Source organism: Clarias gariepinus, chromosome 4 (genome assembly GCF_024256425.1).
Source record: "Clarias gariepinus isolate MV-2021 ecotype Netherlands chromosome 4, CGAR_prim_01v2, whole genome shotgun sequence".
Taxonomy (NCBI): Eukaryota; Metazoa; Chordata; class Actinopteri; order Siluriformes; family Clariidae; genus Clarias; species Clarias gariepinus.
The window spans coordinates 32,341,260-32,358,835 of NC_071103.1; the positions used below are offsets into that span (position 1 = coordinate 32,341,260).

Sequence of the window (17,576 nt, forward strand, 5' to 3'; positions counted from 1 at the left end):
AGTACTTTGAAATAAACTTAGGTTAAGTAAACATGATCTGTCATTTCAGGTAAATCCAACCACAGCAATGGCAAAAGATCTATGGTGTGTCATCCGAGGAATGCACAGTTAAATAAAAGGAAAGGGGTAGATGGAGATGCACATGGCGCACTGCTTCTGTCAGCTTTGTTAGAGTTTTATAAAGTTAAGTTGTTTATAACAGTTGGACTGGGTAGTGATTTCCATAATTATGTGTTTCAGAGTGTTTGTGGCAGTCTGAAATGCTTCAGTGTGCATTCATCCATGAAACTGTGATCTCTAAATGCATGTTCTCTCCATAAACTTTGGATGGTGAGAGCATCTAACAGCAATTTGTAAGCCACTCAGAAGCAGAATGCATGCAAGCATCCAAGGGTTTTTATAGCCTTAATTGGGATCAATTGTCCAACAGTATCTTTTTAGGCCACGAATTAAATGATCCAAGCATTGTAATTACTGGAAAAACATAAAATAATCTTCATTTGATTATATGACTTTTTTATGTTGGTAAAGTTTAAAACTATACCTATGTGCTTCAGACAAACAATTTTCAGACTGTAACACTGGGAGTTTTTCTTATTTTCGTAAAAGTGCTCTCGACCACTTCTAAGAGATGAGCAAAAAAATTTTTTAAATATTGGTGAATCTCACATCATGAGGTCCATTGTTTCCGGTCCAACTCTCCCATAATCAATAAAAGATTTAGGAGAAATATCAATGCAACTATGGGAAAGTAAATGTTGTGATATTGCCTAAGCTTATTAAAACAGTGCCAAGATCATTATCTACTGTAAAAAGGCGATCAGATGAAATATTAGAGTGTGAGTTATTTGTTTTTTTTTTTTTGGTCCGGGGCAGTGTATGTTTATTAGGTTTCGGCTATAAAATTTGATTGTCTGAGTGACAGTTGGAGCAGTTTGACAATACTTGATATACTGTACGGTGCACACACTTGTAACTGCATGGCAGTGATTAAATTCTATATTTACCTTTTTTCCATAAAACATACTAATCTTTGCCTATTATGTTGCTTAGCAACCAATGCATGCTGCTAACAGACTACATTGTTTAACAGAATTGGTTGCTTATGGAGCATTGAATTTTTTTTTTTTTAGATTATACTAGCTATCGTTTCATAAAAGCAGTAAGCCTATTGCTTAATTAATCCATCATTATGCCACTGGCAAATGTGCCTGTAGTTAGATAACCTTAAATCAGTTAGCTTACACTTAGCATCACTTTTAAAGAGAAGCAATGTGGTGACTAAAAGCGCCACTTGGAAACCAATCCACCACACCGTGGCCTTAGGCAGTGGCCTGTACAACCTAATGGATGAGCCAGCACCACTTTGTAACATATTGCAGCAGTTACTTTCTGGTTAATTATTAGGAGAATATCAACTTGTCTTTTTTACTGCTGTTTTTTTTTTTTTAGACGACATCATGACTGCAGCTTTTCACATGGCCACAGGGTAAAAGAATGCAGCGTTTCAGGAGAGATCATTACATTCCCTCTCTGCTAAAAATGTCTCAGGATCTATAATAAATAGTAACACTATTTGGATGATCTACAGTTTTTTTTAAAGCATTGATTAGGAATTATTGTGATGGCCTGAGACTAATGACGGCCCATACTATGTAGCTGTTGTGCCTTGGTGAGGATTTTGAAAACCATTAATAAGCCCTCAGTGCTTTGTTGAGACTGATTTTAGTTAGCACACACTTGTAGCTACCCTCTAACATCAGTTTTGTAGAATAATTTTTTTTTTTTTTCATTTATTTAAATATTTTAAAGCATAGTTTTAATTTTTAAACACAGAAAAACTGAGTTACATACCTATAAGAGTGTTTGGATGAAATAAATGGTTTTAATTAGGAAAGACTGTGGATTTTGCTGCTTTTCCTGGGCTAAACAGCAGGAAAAAAAAAGAACAGTCACGTTCATTTAAAAGTGAACATAATGGACGATAAACCTGCAGGGGGCTAAGAGGCGACTGCTGTGTGATTATCGCTTTTAGATGCACATATTAAATTTCCACCCCAGCTGAATGCAGAAAATGGAAGAACAAAGCAAAGCACCAGATATGATGTGATGTGCTTTATACCGAAGACGCTCTTTTCAGTAATGAGTTTCTCATGCTGACTGAGGTAGAAATATAATAAAAACGTCCCGAGAGTAAATTGCCTGTTAGTCAGCCAAATTCTCAGAGTGCACTGCTCTAAGATGACTCTTTTTTTCCATGAAAGGAAGTGACTTCTGCTCAGAATTACATTCAATTATATGGCTAAGCCGGCATTAGAATTAAATCGAATGCTCGGGATACATTTCATCATCTCCAAACAGCACTGTGGCATGATGTGTTCTACACCTTACAAAGCAGTATTCTCCTCATGACCTTGGAATTTGGATCAAATCCAGGTTTATCACTCAGACTTGGCCCTGGCAAGGCTTTTTAAAAGAGGCTTATTCAGCTTCTTAAGCATTCCCAATACTGTAGCTCCAGGGACACACAGGTTCTGAATTCTGCTGTCCTTTAGCTGTGCAGGACAATAGGAGCTGATGAGAGTAATTGTCACAGCTCATATCTAGGCCCACCACCAGTCTGATTTTGGATAATGAAACTGAGCCATATGAAGGCATGCATATTCACTGAATCCTTACTCTGGGTTTCTCTTCCATTCAACCATAGCATTTTATTTATCACTTAAAACTTAATTAAGTGCATTATTTTAGATTTAAATAGCAGTCTCATGCTAAATGTATGGCCCATATTACTCCAGTCTTTGTTTTCTACTTCTACCTAAACTACATAGGAATTCACCGCATTCTGCACAGACTGAAATCTGGTAAGAGCAGAGTGGTGGGATATTAAACTTATATTAATCTTTTATATATCAGTAAAATATATAAAACTCTCTGCTTATTTATACAAAGAAATACAATTTTGTAAGGTGACTTGTGCCTTGTTTAGGCAAAGTTGCACTTCTTTTGTCGTCAGCCAAATACAATCCCTATTTAATAATCGGGGGGTGAATCACAGATGAGAAATCAAAGAAATAGATCAGATAAAAGATTATGTTTTGTCCTAAAACTTCTCCAGCACAATTTACTTTTACCACTTCAGCACTGTTATATCAGCGGTGACAATATACAGTATACTAATCCCAGTAAAAATATTCAATTTAGATTTTCTAATTAATATCAATTGGTGCAGGTGTATGTTTAAATTGATTATTATTAGTATTATTAGCTTATTTAAGTAGATTATTAAATCCGGTACATAACTGTTCATAACATTGCTTTCACTCAACATTTTGATTTTACTTATGATGCAGGTTCAACCTCAAACAGATACCTGTATCTACGTACAGGACTGAAAGGGTCATTAAATTCTGTCCAGTGGTCGATTTAAGACGCGCCCACAGTTTGACGCATGTGCAGTACGCTGTCAAAACATGCAGTTTATAATCTAGCATAAAAAATGCTCATAACTTTTCTTATAAAAAGCCATTTAAAGCATCCCTAAGCAACCTTACTAGGTGGTTTTCTTATGGCCAAACAGCAGTTTAGTTCCAGTCCTCTGAGCTTTATCTCATTGTATGTGTGTGTGTGAAAATGCTCGTACTTTCAGTACTAAACAAAGCCCCTTGGGCCATGACTCCACAAGACCTCTGGGGTGTACTGTGGTGTCTGGCACCAGGACACTGGTAGCGGATTCTTTGGGTGCTGTGGGCTGCAGAGTGGGGCCTTCATGGATCAGCCTTGTTTGTCTGGCACATCCCTTGTGTGCTTAATCAGCTTGAGAACTGGGGAATTTGCAGGCTTGGTTGGCAACCTTTTCGCTCCTTTGTCTGCTGAGCCCTGGGCAAGGTGATCTGTAGTGCACTGGGGTTCTGGTGCCTTTCTGTCATGGTCAGCATTGTTTTGTTTTTTTCAGTGGTTTGTGCTACATTGGCTTTTCTCTCAGATTAAACCAGACAGGATAGCTTTGGTCCCCACAGACATTATATATCATTGTTGTTGGCCTTTCGGCTGCTCCCGGCAAGGGTCGCCACAGCACATACAAGCTTGGCACAGGTCTTATGCTGGATGCCCTTCTGACGCAACCCTCCCATTTTTATCCGGGCTTTGGACCGGCACTGCATCCAGTGGCTGAGGTTTGGGCACTGGCTGGGAATCGAATATGGGCCTTCCGCAAGGCAGGTGAAACACCTACCACTGAGCCACCAGTGCCCAAGTCATTATATATTATTAATGTCAATATTATTAATGTCAATAATGTCAGATAAGGACGATATTAATGTGTCAATGTGTTGTGGTGTTAATAGTATGGGTGACCGTTATATGTTCTACGTTAACTTTATCAAATAGTAAATGGTGTAAGAGAATGCAAATAAAGATGAAAAATAGGAAAGTCTAAGGCCTTAATATGTTTTTTAAAAAGGGCATGACACCCTTTTGGCTTGCTTTATTTTTACAGAAATTTAACTTTGTCTCTCTGCCCACGGATGTTTTGGACATTGAAGTGAAGGACAAATTTGCCAAAAGCAGGCCCATCATCAAGCGTTTTTTGGGCAAGTTGTCTGTGCCTGTGCAACGGCTACTGGAGAAGCATGCTATTGGGTAAGTGTCGTATACTTAATAATGTAGTCACAAAATCGTGCTTTCCTTGGCATGCTTTAAAAATGGTGGATTTTTACACATATTTTTTTTAATGAACACCATAAATTTCCCTAATGTCTGGGGTGCATTTATACTTTGTAGGATTTTTGTTCTTTTATTCCTTGCTTGTTGTATAATATTCCTTACTCTTTAAGTATTAGTTCACTTTTATCTCTTCAGATAATTTACTTTTATTCCTTTTCTGTTTTCTGGCTCATAGTTTAGCAGTAGTAATGATTGTCCTTGTTTCTTAACAGAGACCGTGTGATTAGCTATGCTTTAGGCCGCAGACTGCCAACAGATCATGTCAGTGGACAGCTTCAGTTTCGCTTTGAGATAACATCTTCAATTCAGCCAGGTCTCCATTATTTTACGATATAAATACTTTTTATGTATGAGACTGGTTTACCTAAGAGTGGTTTAGTTATACTATACTGTAGGTTTTTCACATTAGTGACAAATTGTCATTATATGTCTTGTAGATGATGAGGAGGTATCTGTGAATGCAGATGGTGCTGTGACTCCTGATCATCAGGAAGTGGAGGAGCTGAATGTTGACCAACAAACACCCACTGATTTAGATGACAAAAATGAAGATATAAATGAGCTTAATGAAAATATTTTTCTGAATGTGGAGGAACAGAATCCTTTGCCCTTACCTTCTTCTGCTAAACCGAGTTCCCCTGATCATATTGTGTCTAGCACAGAGGAATCAGGGGAGGATGTAGATCTAGAGGAGGCACCAAAGGAGGAAGAGAACAGACCGTTGGAGGATTTGTCATACACAGTTCAGCTCACTGAACATCAGGAGCTGAGCCCTGAGGAACTAGTTGAGGAGCTGGGAGAGGTGCATCATGATGGTGATGCAGATGTTACAGACAATATTGTGGAAGATCATGGGAATGAAGCTGCAGGTCAAATAGTCATAAGAGATGAAGAGGTGGAGGAAGAAGTTATTCAGATAAAGCCAGAGGGGGAAGAAATCACTGAACTAGAAGGAGCTACAGGCTCAGAGCAACCAGAAGTAAGAGTGGAGGAAGAGAGTGAGAGTGCAGTACCATGTTCACCAAGGACAACATGTATGATGAAGCGAAGTGCCATGAAACGCCGGCCCTGTTCACTGCCTGTCTCTGAACTTGAGACAGTCATTGCCTCATCGTGCACCGAACCTGAAACACCACGATCGCACTACATTCGTATACATCACCTCCTGCACAGCCTTCCCTCTGCCCAGCAGGGCTCTCACAGCCAAGATGATGCGGAGACATTTGATCCGGACTCTCCTGAGGATGTTAGCCTAAAACTTGAGAACGAAAAAGAGGTGACTGAGGAAAATGAGGAAGGATCCAGTGAGACTCGGTCTCCGTCAGTAGTCCCAGAATGTCTTAGACCCTGCTGTCGGAGGATTCTGCCTCCAAGCCTCTCCATCGAACGGCTCTCTGAGCTCAACCAGCTCTTGGATGGTGAGACCCGCTCACGTCTCGAGAGTGAAGATGCGGAAACTGAAAGCGGTGGAGGAGGCCACCGGGTTCACAGGGAGAGCGAGTGTGAACTGTGTGACACCTCATGCTACAGCACCTCATGCTACAGCACATCATGTTACAGCACGTCCTGTTACAGCAACTCAGGTCACGAGGGACGAAACCGCTTCTGCAGCCACACGCGGCTATCATCTGTGGACAGCACCCGTCTGTCAGAGAGCACCGTATTTTCCTCGCAGGAGGAAGAGGAGGAGAACAGTGCCTTTGAGTCGGTAACAGACTCAGGACAGAGCCCAGATTCAAGGGAGTTGGGAGATGCTTCCACCCAGTGGATGGAGGAGCAAAACGATGGAGGTCAGGCTCAGTCTCCAGTAGCTGGTCCCAGTGTTGGGTCATCAGGTGGGAAAAGATGTACTGTACTTTTCTTATTTGAGAAAAATATATGGCTGAGTATTGATTGTCAAATAAATGTCAAAATGTGGCCTCAGTTGTTGCAATCACAGATGATTGAATTTAAGTTGCTTGAAAAACTGCCATAATAACAACAACCAAATCAATTGACCCTTGACCTAAGATTTGCCCTTGTTTGCTCTCAGTGATAGAAAGATCTTTGTCACTTTTCCGGATTTACAGAGATTTAGATTGACATTTCTGCAATCTGTTGAGTTTCACACCACTGAATGTCAATAACTGTTGACCACCGATGTGACATTTACTCTTTTTTTTCCCAGTAGCTTACCAGGACCAAAAGGAGATCAAATCAATAAGGCTTGAAAGCAGCATTACCACAAGGACTAGTTTGTCCTAATAATGCTTTGTCCTACCGGACAGGGGAAAGGGTCAGAGACAGGCTTAATCATCGTCCTGCTGTGCTTCTAGACCATTTAAGGGGTTAAGTGTTTTGCTCACAAGCACAGTGGGTAGTGGATAGCATATTGGCGAGTTCTTCATGACTCATCCACAAATACTGCTTAAGTCCTTTGACTTTTCCAACATGTCTGGTATGTCCTGATATTGGAGAGACTGATGCTGAGCTGTACTGTAATGCCAAGTCAGCTGATTTTCATATGGCCAGGAAATTTGCTGTTAAGATTGTTGAACTAGAAACACAAAGCCATTGAACAACTCCAGTTTGCATATGATTTTAATAGACTATTCGCTCATGTGGAGGCATTTTAATGATCTAGATTTACTGATTGATTTTGGTGCTGTGCACTTTGTGTCAACCCCTCACTTGCTGTTTGATCCGTCACTGGAAAGTGGCTATAGGATTACTCCTGAAAAGATATTGTTTGGGTAATGGAGTGTTCTCAGGGCTTTAGACATTGTTTACACTTACAGTAATGCAATTTATTAATCACGCACATAGATGAGGTGCTGTATGTAAAGTTGGTGCTATATGTGGCCAGGGGTAGCTCAGTGGTTAAGGCATTGGACTGCGGTTCAGAAGATCCCAGGTTTAAACCCCACAACCACCAAGTTGCCGCTGTTGGGCCCTTGAGCAAGGCCCTTAACCCTCAACTGCTCAGATGTGTAATAAGATAAAAATGTAAGTCGCTCTGGATAAGAGCGTCTGCCAAATGCCTAAATGTAAATATATGTAAGGAACTCCCAACAGTTGCTGGGTGTCCAGAGAGCAAAATTGGCTGTGCTCTCTGGGTGGGATGGATGTCATAGTCTCCTTATAATTCAACCTTGTTTTTTCTTTTTCTTTTTTTTCCTTTTTGAGATGTTTCTCTTTGAGCCGTACTTCAGAAATGGCAAGAAAGCCATTTTCATCCCTTAACCGTTGAGAACACTTTAGTGCAAATTGATATCAAGCAGATATCAATAAGCAGTAGCATTTACTTTGAACAATATAAGGATAAATCCTTCTCAGAGAGACTGTTGACTAGATGAATTTTGCACGGAGGGATTCTTCAAACAATGGCTTTGTTTCAAGCTGAAATAATTAGAATTTCTGAGACAAACACCCAAAGAATATATTACCCATTATACCCTCAGAACAGTCTGAACCAGACAGTATTCTCACATTAATGTTTTTCATTATGTTTCTCATCATGCAAGAACTTTCATTGTTTTCTCATTTCATGTTTTTTTTTCCCCGTTTATGATTATCCATGTCTTTTAGATTGTAAATAGTGAATCTCCATTTTTCATTTTCATCACATTTGTAGGAGCTAGTCACCAACCATTCAGTCAACTTCCTGCTATGCGGCCCACCTCCCACCATTACCCCAGTGTTGATGACTCATTGCCTCCAAGTAAGCTAACCTCCACCACTCCCTACCCTTTATCCCTTGTTTACATTTGAGCACCGTGGTTATGTGTGTTTGTGTGTGCTTGTTTGTCCCACAGTGTGCAATCTGTTGGTCGATCTTATGAGTTTGCGCTTTCAGAAAAAAAGTAAACACTCAATTGGCTCATTGTTTAAGTGGTGAAATTAATAGGAACATTGTTGCTAGGCAACTGGGAACTAGGAAGGCCAAACATCAAAATGAACAAAAAAGTTAAGTATTTAGCCAACTAGTGAGTTAATTATATGTCTTTATTAAGGACAAAGCAAATCAAAAGAAATATTAACATTCCCATTAGATAATTTACTAAGAAGAGCTTAAGAACAAATCAGACTTATAAACGTGCTCCCAAAACGGAACTCATTCGTAAGTCAGGGACTACCTGTACAATTGATCACAAATCGAATTTTCTTGGAATCTACTACAGTATATTAAGAAATGCAAAAGTTGCATTACAACTTGTGCAATTTGCACGCAATTTGTATTTTTTTTGGTGTGTAAAAGATTGTACATACTTCTCAGTCCCATAGACTAGTGTTTTTCACCATTTACAATTACAATCATTTAACGACTCAAATGTGTTTAACTTATAATAAAGCAACTTGTTTGAATATATTTTAACTACTGTAGTGTTGGTAGTCTGTATCCATTCCATAATCGATCATCAGTTTGAGTCAATCAATCTATTATGGATTAACAATCGCTTTCACGCACAGTACGGTGCTTCTTGCACTTGTATTTTTTCCTAAACATTATTCCCACTACCATTTACTATTACTAAACCCAGAGTGCATTACACAAATGTACATCAACTAGGATTACTCTTATAAGCGTCTGTTACTGAATAAATTAACATTACAAACATGACACAGCTGTCAAAGCAGAAGCGTGTTATTGTAGGCTAGCCAGTATTTCCTATTGTACTCATACTCCTTGTGACAGATTTTTCACATCATGCAATTTTTTTTTTCTACTTCTATCTTTTTTTTCAAAAATCTGAGTATGCCCACATTCAGGAGGAGACTTTTTCCAAGAAAACTGTTTAACAGAACACCTTGAGATACATCATCTGCCATTTTACATTAAAATGTCATGAGCAGGAAGTTAACAGCATTATGTGCATGTTGGTGCTTATTTCATCTACACAAAAACAGCAGAACAAAAACATCATATATGTGTGTGTTTCATGGTGTGTTTTTTGAAACTTCTGATGAATTAGATCAGTTGTCTTTTTTTCATAATCGATCGTTTGAGATTCACAGGAAATCGACTAGAATTGATGATCGTCCCAACAATAATTGTAGCCTTACTTTGGTTTTTAAAATCAATGCATGGTGCAAAAACATGGCATACATGTGGAAACAGTGTAAGGAGTTTAATTACATAAGAATGCTTAATGTATTAAAGTCCTTTATTGATGTGAATCCTTAGTGACATGGCCTTTTCTGGGATGTATTCTGAACATCAGGATAACCTTCAAGGCTCTAAAAGTAGAATCAATCTCCTCTCTTCAATGATGAGATTTACACGGAGTTGAACTCACGTATGTAGTCAAGTCATTTCCAATGTGACAAACCATCAAAGGACTGTCCTAAAACATAATTTAGGATACTGATTAGAAATTCCACCGTGCAGTCCTACTGCCAGAAGTGCTTTGAGCGGAAAGAAAATGAATGCGGCTTGCATTAGCTTGCAGGGTCATACATCACACTTACAAACGATGTATCATTCATCAGTATGGCTCAATGCAAAGTGCAATTGGCACTCTGCCAGGATAAGCATAGGAAATATTAAACTGCAGGTTTCGGTCCCTCCAGAGAATCCATGAGTCATATTCCTTTTATACCGTGCACTATTGATATTTAATAACATCCTCTTTCTGTAAAATGCCCCTCTCCATGTCAAGTGCCCGCAGTGCATTTGAAGTAAGTCAAGCTCCGGTGCTTTAAACCGAGAGGACTGTTCCTTTTTCAAATGCTCTCATTTCCGCAGATTTCAACTTTGTGTCTCAGCAGATTGGACACTGGTAATAAAAAAAAAAGCTGTTGGGAACAGTGCTGAGCGTTGGATTTTCTCGTTAAACGGGAGCATGTCCAATATGCTAAAAATAGATCACCCTGAAAATTCTTCTTCCCAGAGGGGCACTTCAAGAGGACACTGTGCCAACCACATGCACTACGCCAAGTGCTACCCCAGGCAATTGTCCCTATTAAACTATAGCTATCCTAATAAGGAAGGTAACAGAATCAAGACTAATCACTCATGATACTGTAGAGTAAGAGGAAATTTCAAAAGTCTCCTTGAGTTCTCTTGTTTAGAATGTGGTTAGCTCAATCGTTAGGGATTAATAACCTATTGTACCACAGGATTGCTGAATTCTTTGTTCTCGTTGGTCAGAAGGTGTTGATTTTACATAACAGCAATTATCCAAAATAACTTAGAGTTGAGACAGGATACAACTGAGAAGTTGAGAGTTAAGAGCTTTGCTCAAGTTACATCTAACTTCCAAGCAGGAGCCCAAAGCCTTAAGCAGTGAACCATCACTTCCTGTATACTAACAACTTATTTAAAGAAACTTGCATGGCGGGCACTGCAGGTAATTTAAATGTGTTGTTCTGTATTTAAGTAAAAAAAAAAGTATAATCACTAGGGAAAGGGAATGATTGTTTAAAGCTGGTATACAGTGAGAACTACTATAACTTGCCTTGTAATTCGTCAGTCTCATCGTCTATACCGCTTTATCCTGTATACAGGATCGCAGGGGGCCTGGATCTTGACGAGGCACCCTCGACAGGGTGTCAATCCATCCCAGGGCATATACACGTTAGCCTAATCGGCATGACTTTGTAGTGTGGGAGGAAACCAGAGTGCACGTAGGAAACCCGCCAAGCACGGCAAGAACATGCTAAATAACCACTAAGCCATAGCCAAATAATAATTATTCCTATAACTATGAGCGGTTAAATGTCTAGCATATTCCTGAAATGAAACGAAAATGTATAATTGTAGACAAATTGCTATGGTGTAAAAGCAAGAAAACAATTCAGGACATGCTGTTGTGATGATGGTATGATGGCTGTCACAGCAAATTCTGTTTTATTCCTCACAAATCATTAAAAAAGAATTTTCCATGAATGAAAGTCCATGCAGAGATGGGTGGCACAGTGGTGTAGCGGTTGCACCTCCAGGTTCCTGGTTCGATTCCGGACTCGGGGTCTCCCTACGCTTGGTGGGTTGCTTCCGGATACCCCGGTTTCCTCCCACAGTCCAAAGACATGCAGATTAGGCTCACTGGTGTTCACAAATTGCCTGTAGTGTGTAAATGACAATCGGGTGTCGAGGTGGCAACCCGACCCCTTGAGTAAGCTGTAATGCCAGACCAAAATACCAAATTATAGCAATGGATTAATTACTGTAAAAATGATGGGTTAAGGATTCCTTTACAAGATGATGGAGATGGTCGGGATTCTTCGAGCTGCCTTCCTGTATTAGACTATTATATACAGTAGAGTCATAATTCCTTTATCCTTTGCTTTGTCATCTCTTCACTGCACCAGCTAAGTAATCCCTAAGCTTTCAGCCCATATGCTGAATTGCTTCCTCTACACATCACGTGACTGCAGTGTTCGGCACTATAAGGCTTTTTCTTTTTTCTTTTTTTTTTCTCTGTGCCTATTTTGAATTATTTGTTGGCAATGCATCACTGGGCTAAATTTAAACATATGGCTCAGACCTCCCCATGCACTCCAAAACATTGGCTCCTCCTGCGCTTAAGATTAAAGACAGAGAGGATGGAGATAGATGGGGGGTAGGAGAGAAGGTGAGAGGTGATTAATATGGAAGGAAAAGAGTGCAGGAGAGCAAACAGCAGGTGTCTGAAATAGCGGGAAAAAAATGTTCAAGCTTGTAAGACACTTCGCAGAACAGTGTGTTTGTGTGGTCTGACTGTAGTTACTGTTTGCAGTTCCACCACACTGCTACCCACAACCCACACCTGACTAAAGACTAACCATTAAAGATACATGGCTTTTGGATTCTGGTCCAGATCATGACTGGAGGGTATTTTAACACCCATGTTGTGTTAGTCAGTTGTTGCCACCTTTAGGAGATTTATGAGTACAAGACTGCGTTTTTTTTTTTTTTTTTGCCTGAATTTATTTCCCCTGATAAGCCGAGATCACGTGTCAGCTTTAAAGCATGGGCATTCCGTGTGTATTGCGGTTTGGGAGAACTGATTAGCGTACAGCGGGTGTTGCTGTCTCCAGAGCCACGCTGTTCAAACATACTCATAACCAGCTGACAGTGTGACAGAGTGTTTGCCTGGTTCGAGAGATAAATCAGAGCTTGAACACTCTCTCCTCTGTGCCGGGGCGTGCTACTGAATATGCTTATCACTTTATTTACAACCATCACCCAGTCAGCGTGTGTGTGTGTGTGTGTGTGTGTGTGTGAGTGTTTTTTTTTTCCCCATAGAAAGATGGCATGGTGCTCTATAGTGTGATTTTCCTGATTAAAGTGTTTGTGGGTGTGTCTACAAGGTGTGTTTGGACGCCGCGAACCAACACATTGTTTAAAATGTCCTATCTCATTCTTTTGATCTTTAACTCATTATTTCGGGATATTACAGTATGTCCCTATTTTAACTTAGTCCCTTATTATTTCAAGATAGGTAGTAGTAACTTATTGTAGTAACCTATTCTTCTGGCATATTAAATCTTTGATTTGTTATTTTATTATACACACAATTGCTATTTTGACCATTATGTTAGGTGTTAGGAATCAAAACCTTGACCGTGCATGAACCCATGGGATTAACTTACTAATTAGACGTATAAATGTCAACTGAATTCCACTAAAAGCACGTTTGAGCTTAAAATCTAGGAAGCAGCACAAGGAATAAAAGAGCATAATTACTGCAAGCTAAAAAAAAGTAAATTAGTCATAATGATGGATTGTGGAGTTAAAATAATAAGTAACAGTTAAAATTTGTATACAAAGAAATAGGATATTCATTTTATTACAGGGAGTCCTTAACCTAGAAACATGAGTTACGAATTTCCACAGATATGAACAGACGTGTATTGTACAAGAATAGACACTGCAGTGCAACAGATACTGTACCAATATTTATGATTATACACAATATTTTCAGTATTTATGTGAATGTATAACATGTCTAAAGTCCGGTATACTGTATTGTATGTGTGTGTGTGTGTGTGTGTGTGTATGTGTGTGTGTGTGTGTGTGTGTTGCTGCAGGAGAGATGAGTCAGCCTCACCGATTTTAATGAACTAGTCTGGAAACACAATGATAGAAAATGTCTGTCCTTTAAAGCTGTCCCGATGGTGAATAATCCTAATTTCAGAAAATCTTTACCAAAAAAAGAGTTCACTGTTCAGGAAAGTGGAAAACAGCTGATAGAATAGAGTCCAGGATTCCCAGCATCCAATGGTGTGTGTGTGTGTAGGTGTGTGTATGTGTGTGTGTGCACGCGCGTGCGCATATGTAAAAGTCATTCTACTCAATAAACAATAACTCACAATAATCTCCTTCTCTTCTGTCAGAGGTGATTCTTTTTATAGGTTAATTAATTTTATTTTTATTGTTAAAGAATTTTCATATGAATATTTTTTGGGCTGTGGAACAAATTATTGGAGTTTTTTTGTGGGGAGATTGGTATCCGGGATTCTCCTTGTGATTTAAAGCACAGAGACAAAATTTCATTGTGAGATTAATTTTCTTTTAGGCCACATGATGGCAGTCTTAGAAAAGGGGACATATTTAGTCAAGGATTTTATATATTGTATTATATATAATTGTATATATTGTATATTTGTATCATATAAATATAAGACTCACTCTGTCTGACTTACAAACAAATCTGACTTACGAATATGCTCCTGGAACAGAACTTGTTTGTAAGTAGGGGGCTACCTGTATATGAGTTTAAAATAATGATTATCTTCAAAAAGAAAGTCAAAATTAAATGACAGCAAATTTAAGTAATTTTTGCATTTTGTGTTTCTGGGATTTCAAAATCATGTCAAGCATTTGTGTTGTGTCTCAGAATGTATAAGATTATATTGTTGGACTTTAACTTCAGAATGAGCCTAGGCCTGGTATTAATGATTAGAAATTATAAACCTAAGGTTGTTTCTGTGTTATTTCATACCTTTACCTCTGTTTCCCCGCTCTCCCTCGGTGTGCCCAGACTGGGAGGCCAGGATAGACAGTCATGGCCGTGTTTTCTACGTCGACCATGTGAATCGCACCACCACATGGCAAAGACCCAGCCAGGCGCCAAAATGTCCCAGCATGCGCCGATCCAACTCCATCCAGCACATGGAGCAACTCAACAGGAGGTATTTTCAAGCAGAGAAAGAGAGAGAAACGTAATGTAACATTTTCTCAAGTAGCAGGACTGGAAAGCTTTCATCATTTGTGTGTAGGATTTAGGTAGGTGTAGGACAAAAGAATGCGCTCCGGTGTAGCTGCAGGGTTTTGTACAACCAAGCAGGACCAAGATCGATTGATTAAAGAAGTGAAATGACGTGTGGCTCCTACCTTTTCCAGTAAAAGTGAGCTGTACCACAATGTTGTGGATGAAATTGAAAACCACTATTTATAATAAAATTATTAAAATTTCCCCTCCATAACATACAGTATAGCGCAGGTCATTAACAACATGTGACCTCATTCTATTTCCCTAGTATACATCTTTACACCTTTCTTTCTTTCTTTCTTTCTTTCTTTCTTTCTTTTTAATTATTTATTTGCATTTAATAATTTACAAATACCCCAATTTGCAAACTTATCCCTATGTAGCAAAGATAAAGTATGTGTTTTAGGTTCATACAGTATCAAAACGTCCGGAGGCGCTTGTATTATACAGTTACCACATATATACAGTGTAATGTATGTGTGTGTGTATATATATATATATATATATATATATATATATATATATATATATATATATATATTAAGAAAATTGATATATTTATAATTATATTTCAAATATTGAATTTTGTCCAATATTGGTTGGATATGCAATCACAATATTTGTTAAAATATCGACGTTATTTTTTCTCCCCTATTTGTTATATTCCAAAACATGGGATGTCCTTCCATAACAAAAACTGCAATTGTTTTCTGCATGATTAACACATCAGGGTGATTACCAAACTGCCAGCAGGTTTCAATGAAACATCTGTAGCTCTACATGTTATACTGCCATCTAGAGTGCATAGCTGTCAATGCACAGTTTATGAATTGGTTTCAAACGTGTTTCAATCTGATCTTGAATCTGTTTTTTTCTTTTGTTCCTTTTCATGAGAAATGTCAGAGGTGCTGCTAGTGATGGAGTTTATTCCTAATGTCCTTTAGGTCCATCATTTAGTTGTTCCTTAGTGAGCATAACACAATAAATGGAATATCTACTTATTATATCCAAGAACAGCTGGTAGATATTTTTAATGTCTGTCAGAAATTCTGCACTTAACATTTTAGTGTCTTCTCTAATTTTTTTGTTTGTTAGTTTGTTTTTTGTCATTATGCCAATGCTGCATAAATATTTTTGCCTTTCTGTTTTTGCCTTCACTTCTCAGGTATCAGAACATCCAAAGGACCATGGCTACCGATGATGATGTCGGTAGCCAAAGGCTTGAGAGCACCAGCAGCACGGAGACTGAGAGCGACGGCCCGTCTCAGCCTGCTGGTACCGCAATTCCTCATATAGCATTTTCATGTTGGCCAGAAAATATTCTGTTTGTTTACATTCTGACTTTGTTATGTTTGGTAGATTCATTAAAGCAGGACACGATAGATATTAAAATACATGCAGCCACTGTCCACTTCAATAAAACCATGTGGTCCACTGTTTTGTGCATGCCATGATGTGCTCACCACAGCTGTAAAGAGTAATTATATAAGTTATTATATGCTTCCTGGAGGCTCAAACTAATTTGTCTATTTAAATCAGATCTCTCTTATCAATAATTTATTATAACATTATTAAACAGGAGTCATTTTTGCAGTAGACTGTACAGTATGTATGTCAATAGCAGTAGGAGATAAGCGGGTCTGGAATTCTGAAATCCTCCAACCAGGCCATCTGGCACTTAAATCTACTGTATGCCACGGTCAAAGTCACAGGGATCACACATTTTCTTCAATCTTATGTTTGATGTGATTATTACCAGAAGCCTCCAGACCTGTATCTGCTCAATTTTATGCAGTGTAGAGCTTCCAACTGATTGCCTGATTAGATAACTGCATAGACATTCAGGTGTAGAAGTGTTTCTGTTAAGGCTGATGATAAGTGTGCATTATGTGTAAAACACATTACATACAGTACCGTAAAAATAAAAATCGATTGTAGACTAAATGCAAATTTAATCAAAATAGCAAACCGACAGTATAATGTTAGTTTCTATAGCATATGACTTTGGAATTCTTCTGCTTTACATACAGTATCTAATGTATCTGTGGTTATTTCTAGGCATCTTTTGACATTTTTCACAGCTTGGTCAGATTTTCTTTTCAAGATGAAGAGTTTTCTCTAGTCAACATGGCCAGGGACATGTGACTACATTCATTACTGTGTGTTCTATTAAAAATAGCTTGTGATTTTTTATTAAGGGGATGTGTTTTTTTTCCATTCTTTTTTTAGATTTAAGAAGAGAAGGCTCATCCTCCCCAGTAAGCAATCAGAAGATAACTCTGCTACTGCAAAGTCCAGCAGTCAAGTTTGTGACTCACCCAGAATTTTTCACCGTCCTCCACGCCAATTATGTAAGGATTAAAGGAGACATTTGGTATATGGTGTGATAGTGATTTGTGTAATTTTGAGCCCAGCAAGAGCCAAAGGCTATAACAATAGTACTATTAGTATTGAGCTTTACAGCATATGGTCTCACTGCAGGCATGAGACAGTATGTGCATGAATATATGGATAACACGCTGACACACCAATCGGCAGCTACAGTCATATGTCCTAATGGGTTTAAGTATTTCAATTCTATTATACCGAGTTTCCTCCAAACCAAAAGCATGATGAGCAAAAATTCATCTATTAAATAATTTCCCTTTGGGGTTAATAAAGTACTCTCGATCATAA

The 17,576-nt window shown here is 38.6% G+C and overlaps 1 protein-coding gene across 5 annotated transcripts in view; it reads left to right on the forward strand.

The window, feature by feature from the left end:
- The window catches only part of LOC128520391 (E3 ubiquitin-protein ligase HECW1), a 97,001-nt gene that overhangs the window by 46,790 nt on the left and 32,635 nt on the right, over window positions 1-17,576 (forward strand). For 3 of the 5 annotated variants that reach the window (XM_053494611.1, XM_053494610.1, XM_053494612.1), the window contains 7 exons: window positions 4,499-4,641; window positions 4,938-5,038; window positions 5,163-6,560; window positions 8,339-8,425; window positions 14,670-14,820; window positions 16,066-16,175; window positions 17,130-17,251. In XM_053494611.1, the coding sequence (XP_053350586.1) occupies window positions 4,499-4,641; window positions 4,938-5,038; window positions 5,163-6,560; window positions 8,339-8,425; window positions 14,670-14,820; window positions 16,066-16,175; window positions 17,130-17,251 (2,112 nt within the window). The remainder of the gene's footprint in view (window positions 1-4,498; window positions 4,642-4,937; window positions 5,039-5,162; window positions 6,561-8,338; window positions 8,426-14,669; window positions 14,821-16,065; window positions 16,176-17,129; window positions 17,252-17,576) is intronic. The other 2 variants (XM_053494614.1, XM_053494613.1) reach the window with 1 other exon arrangement.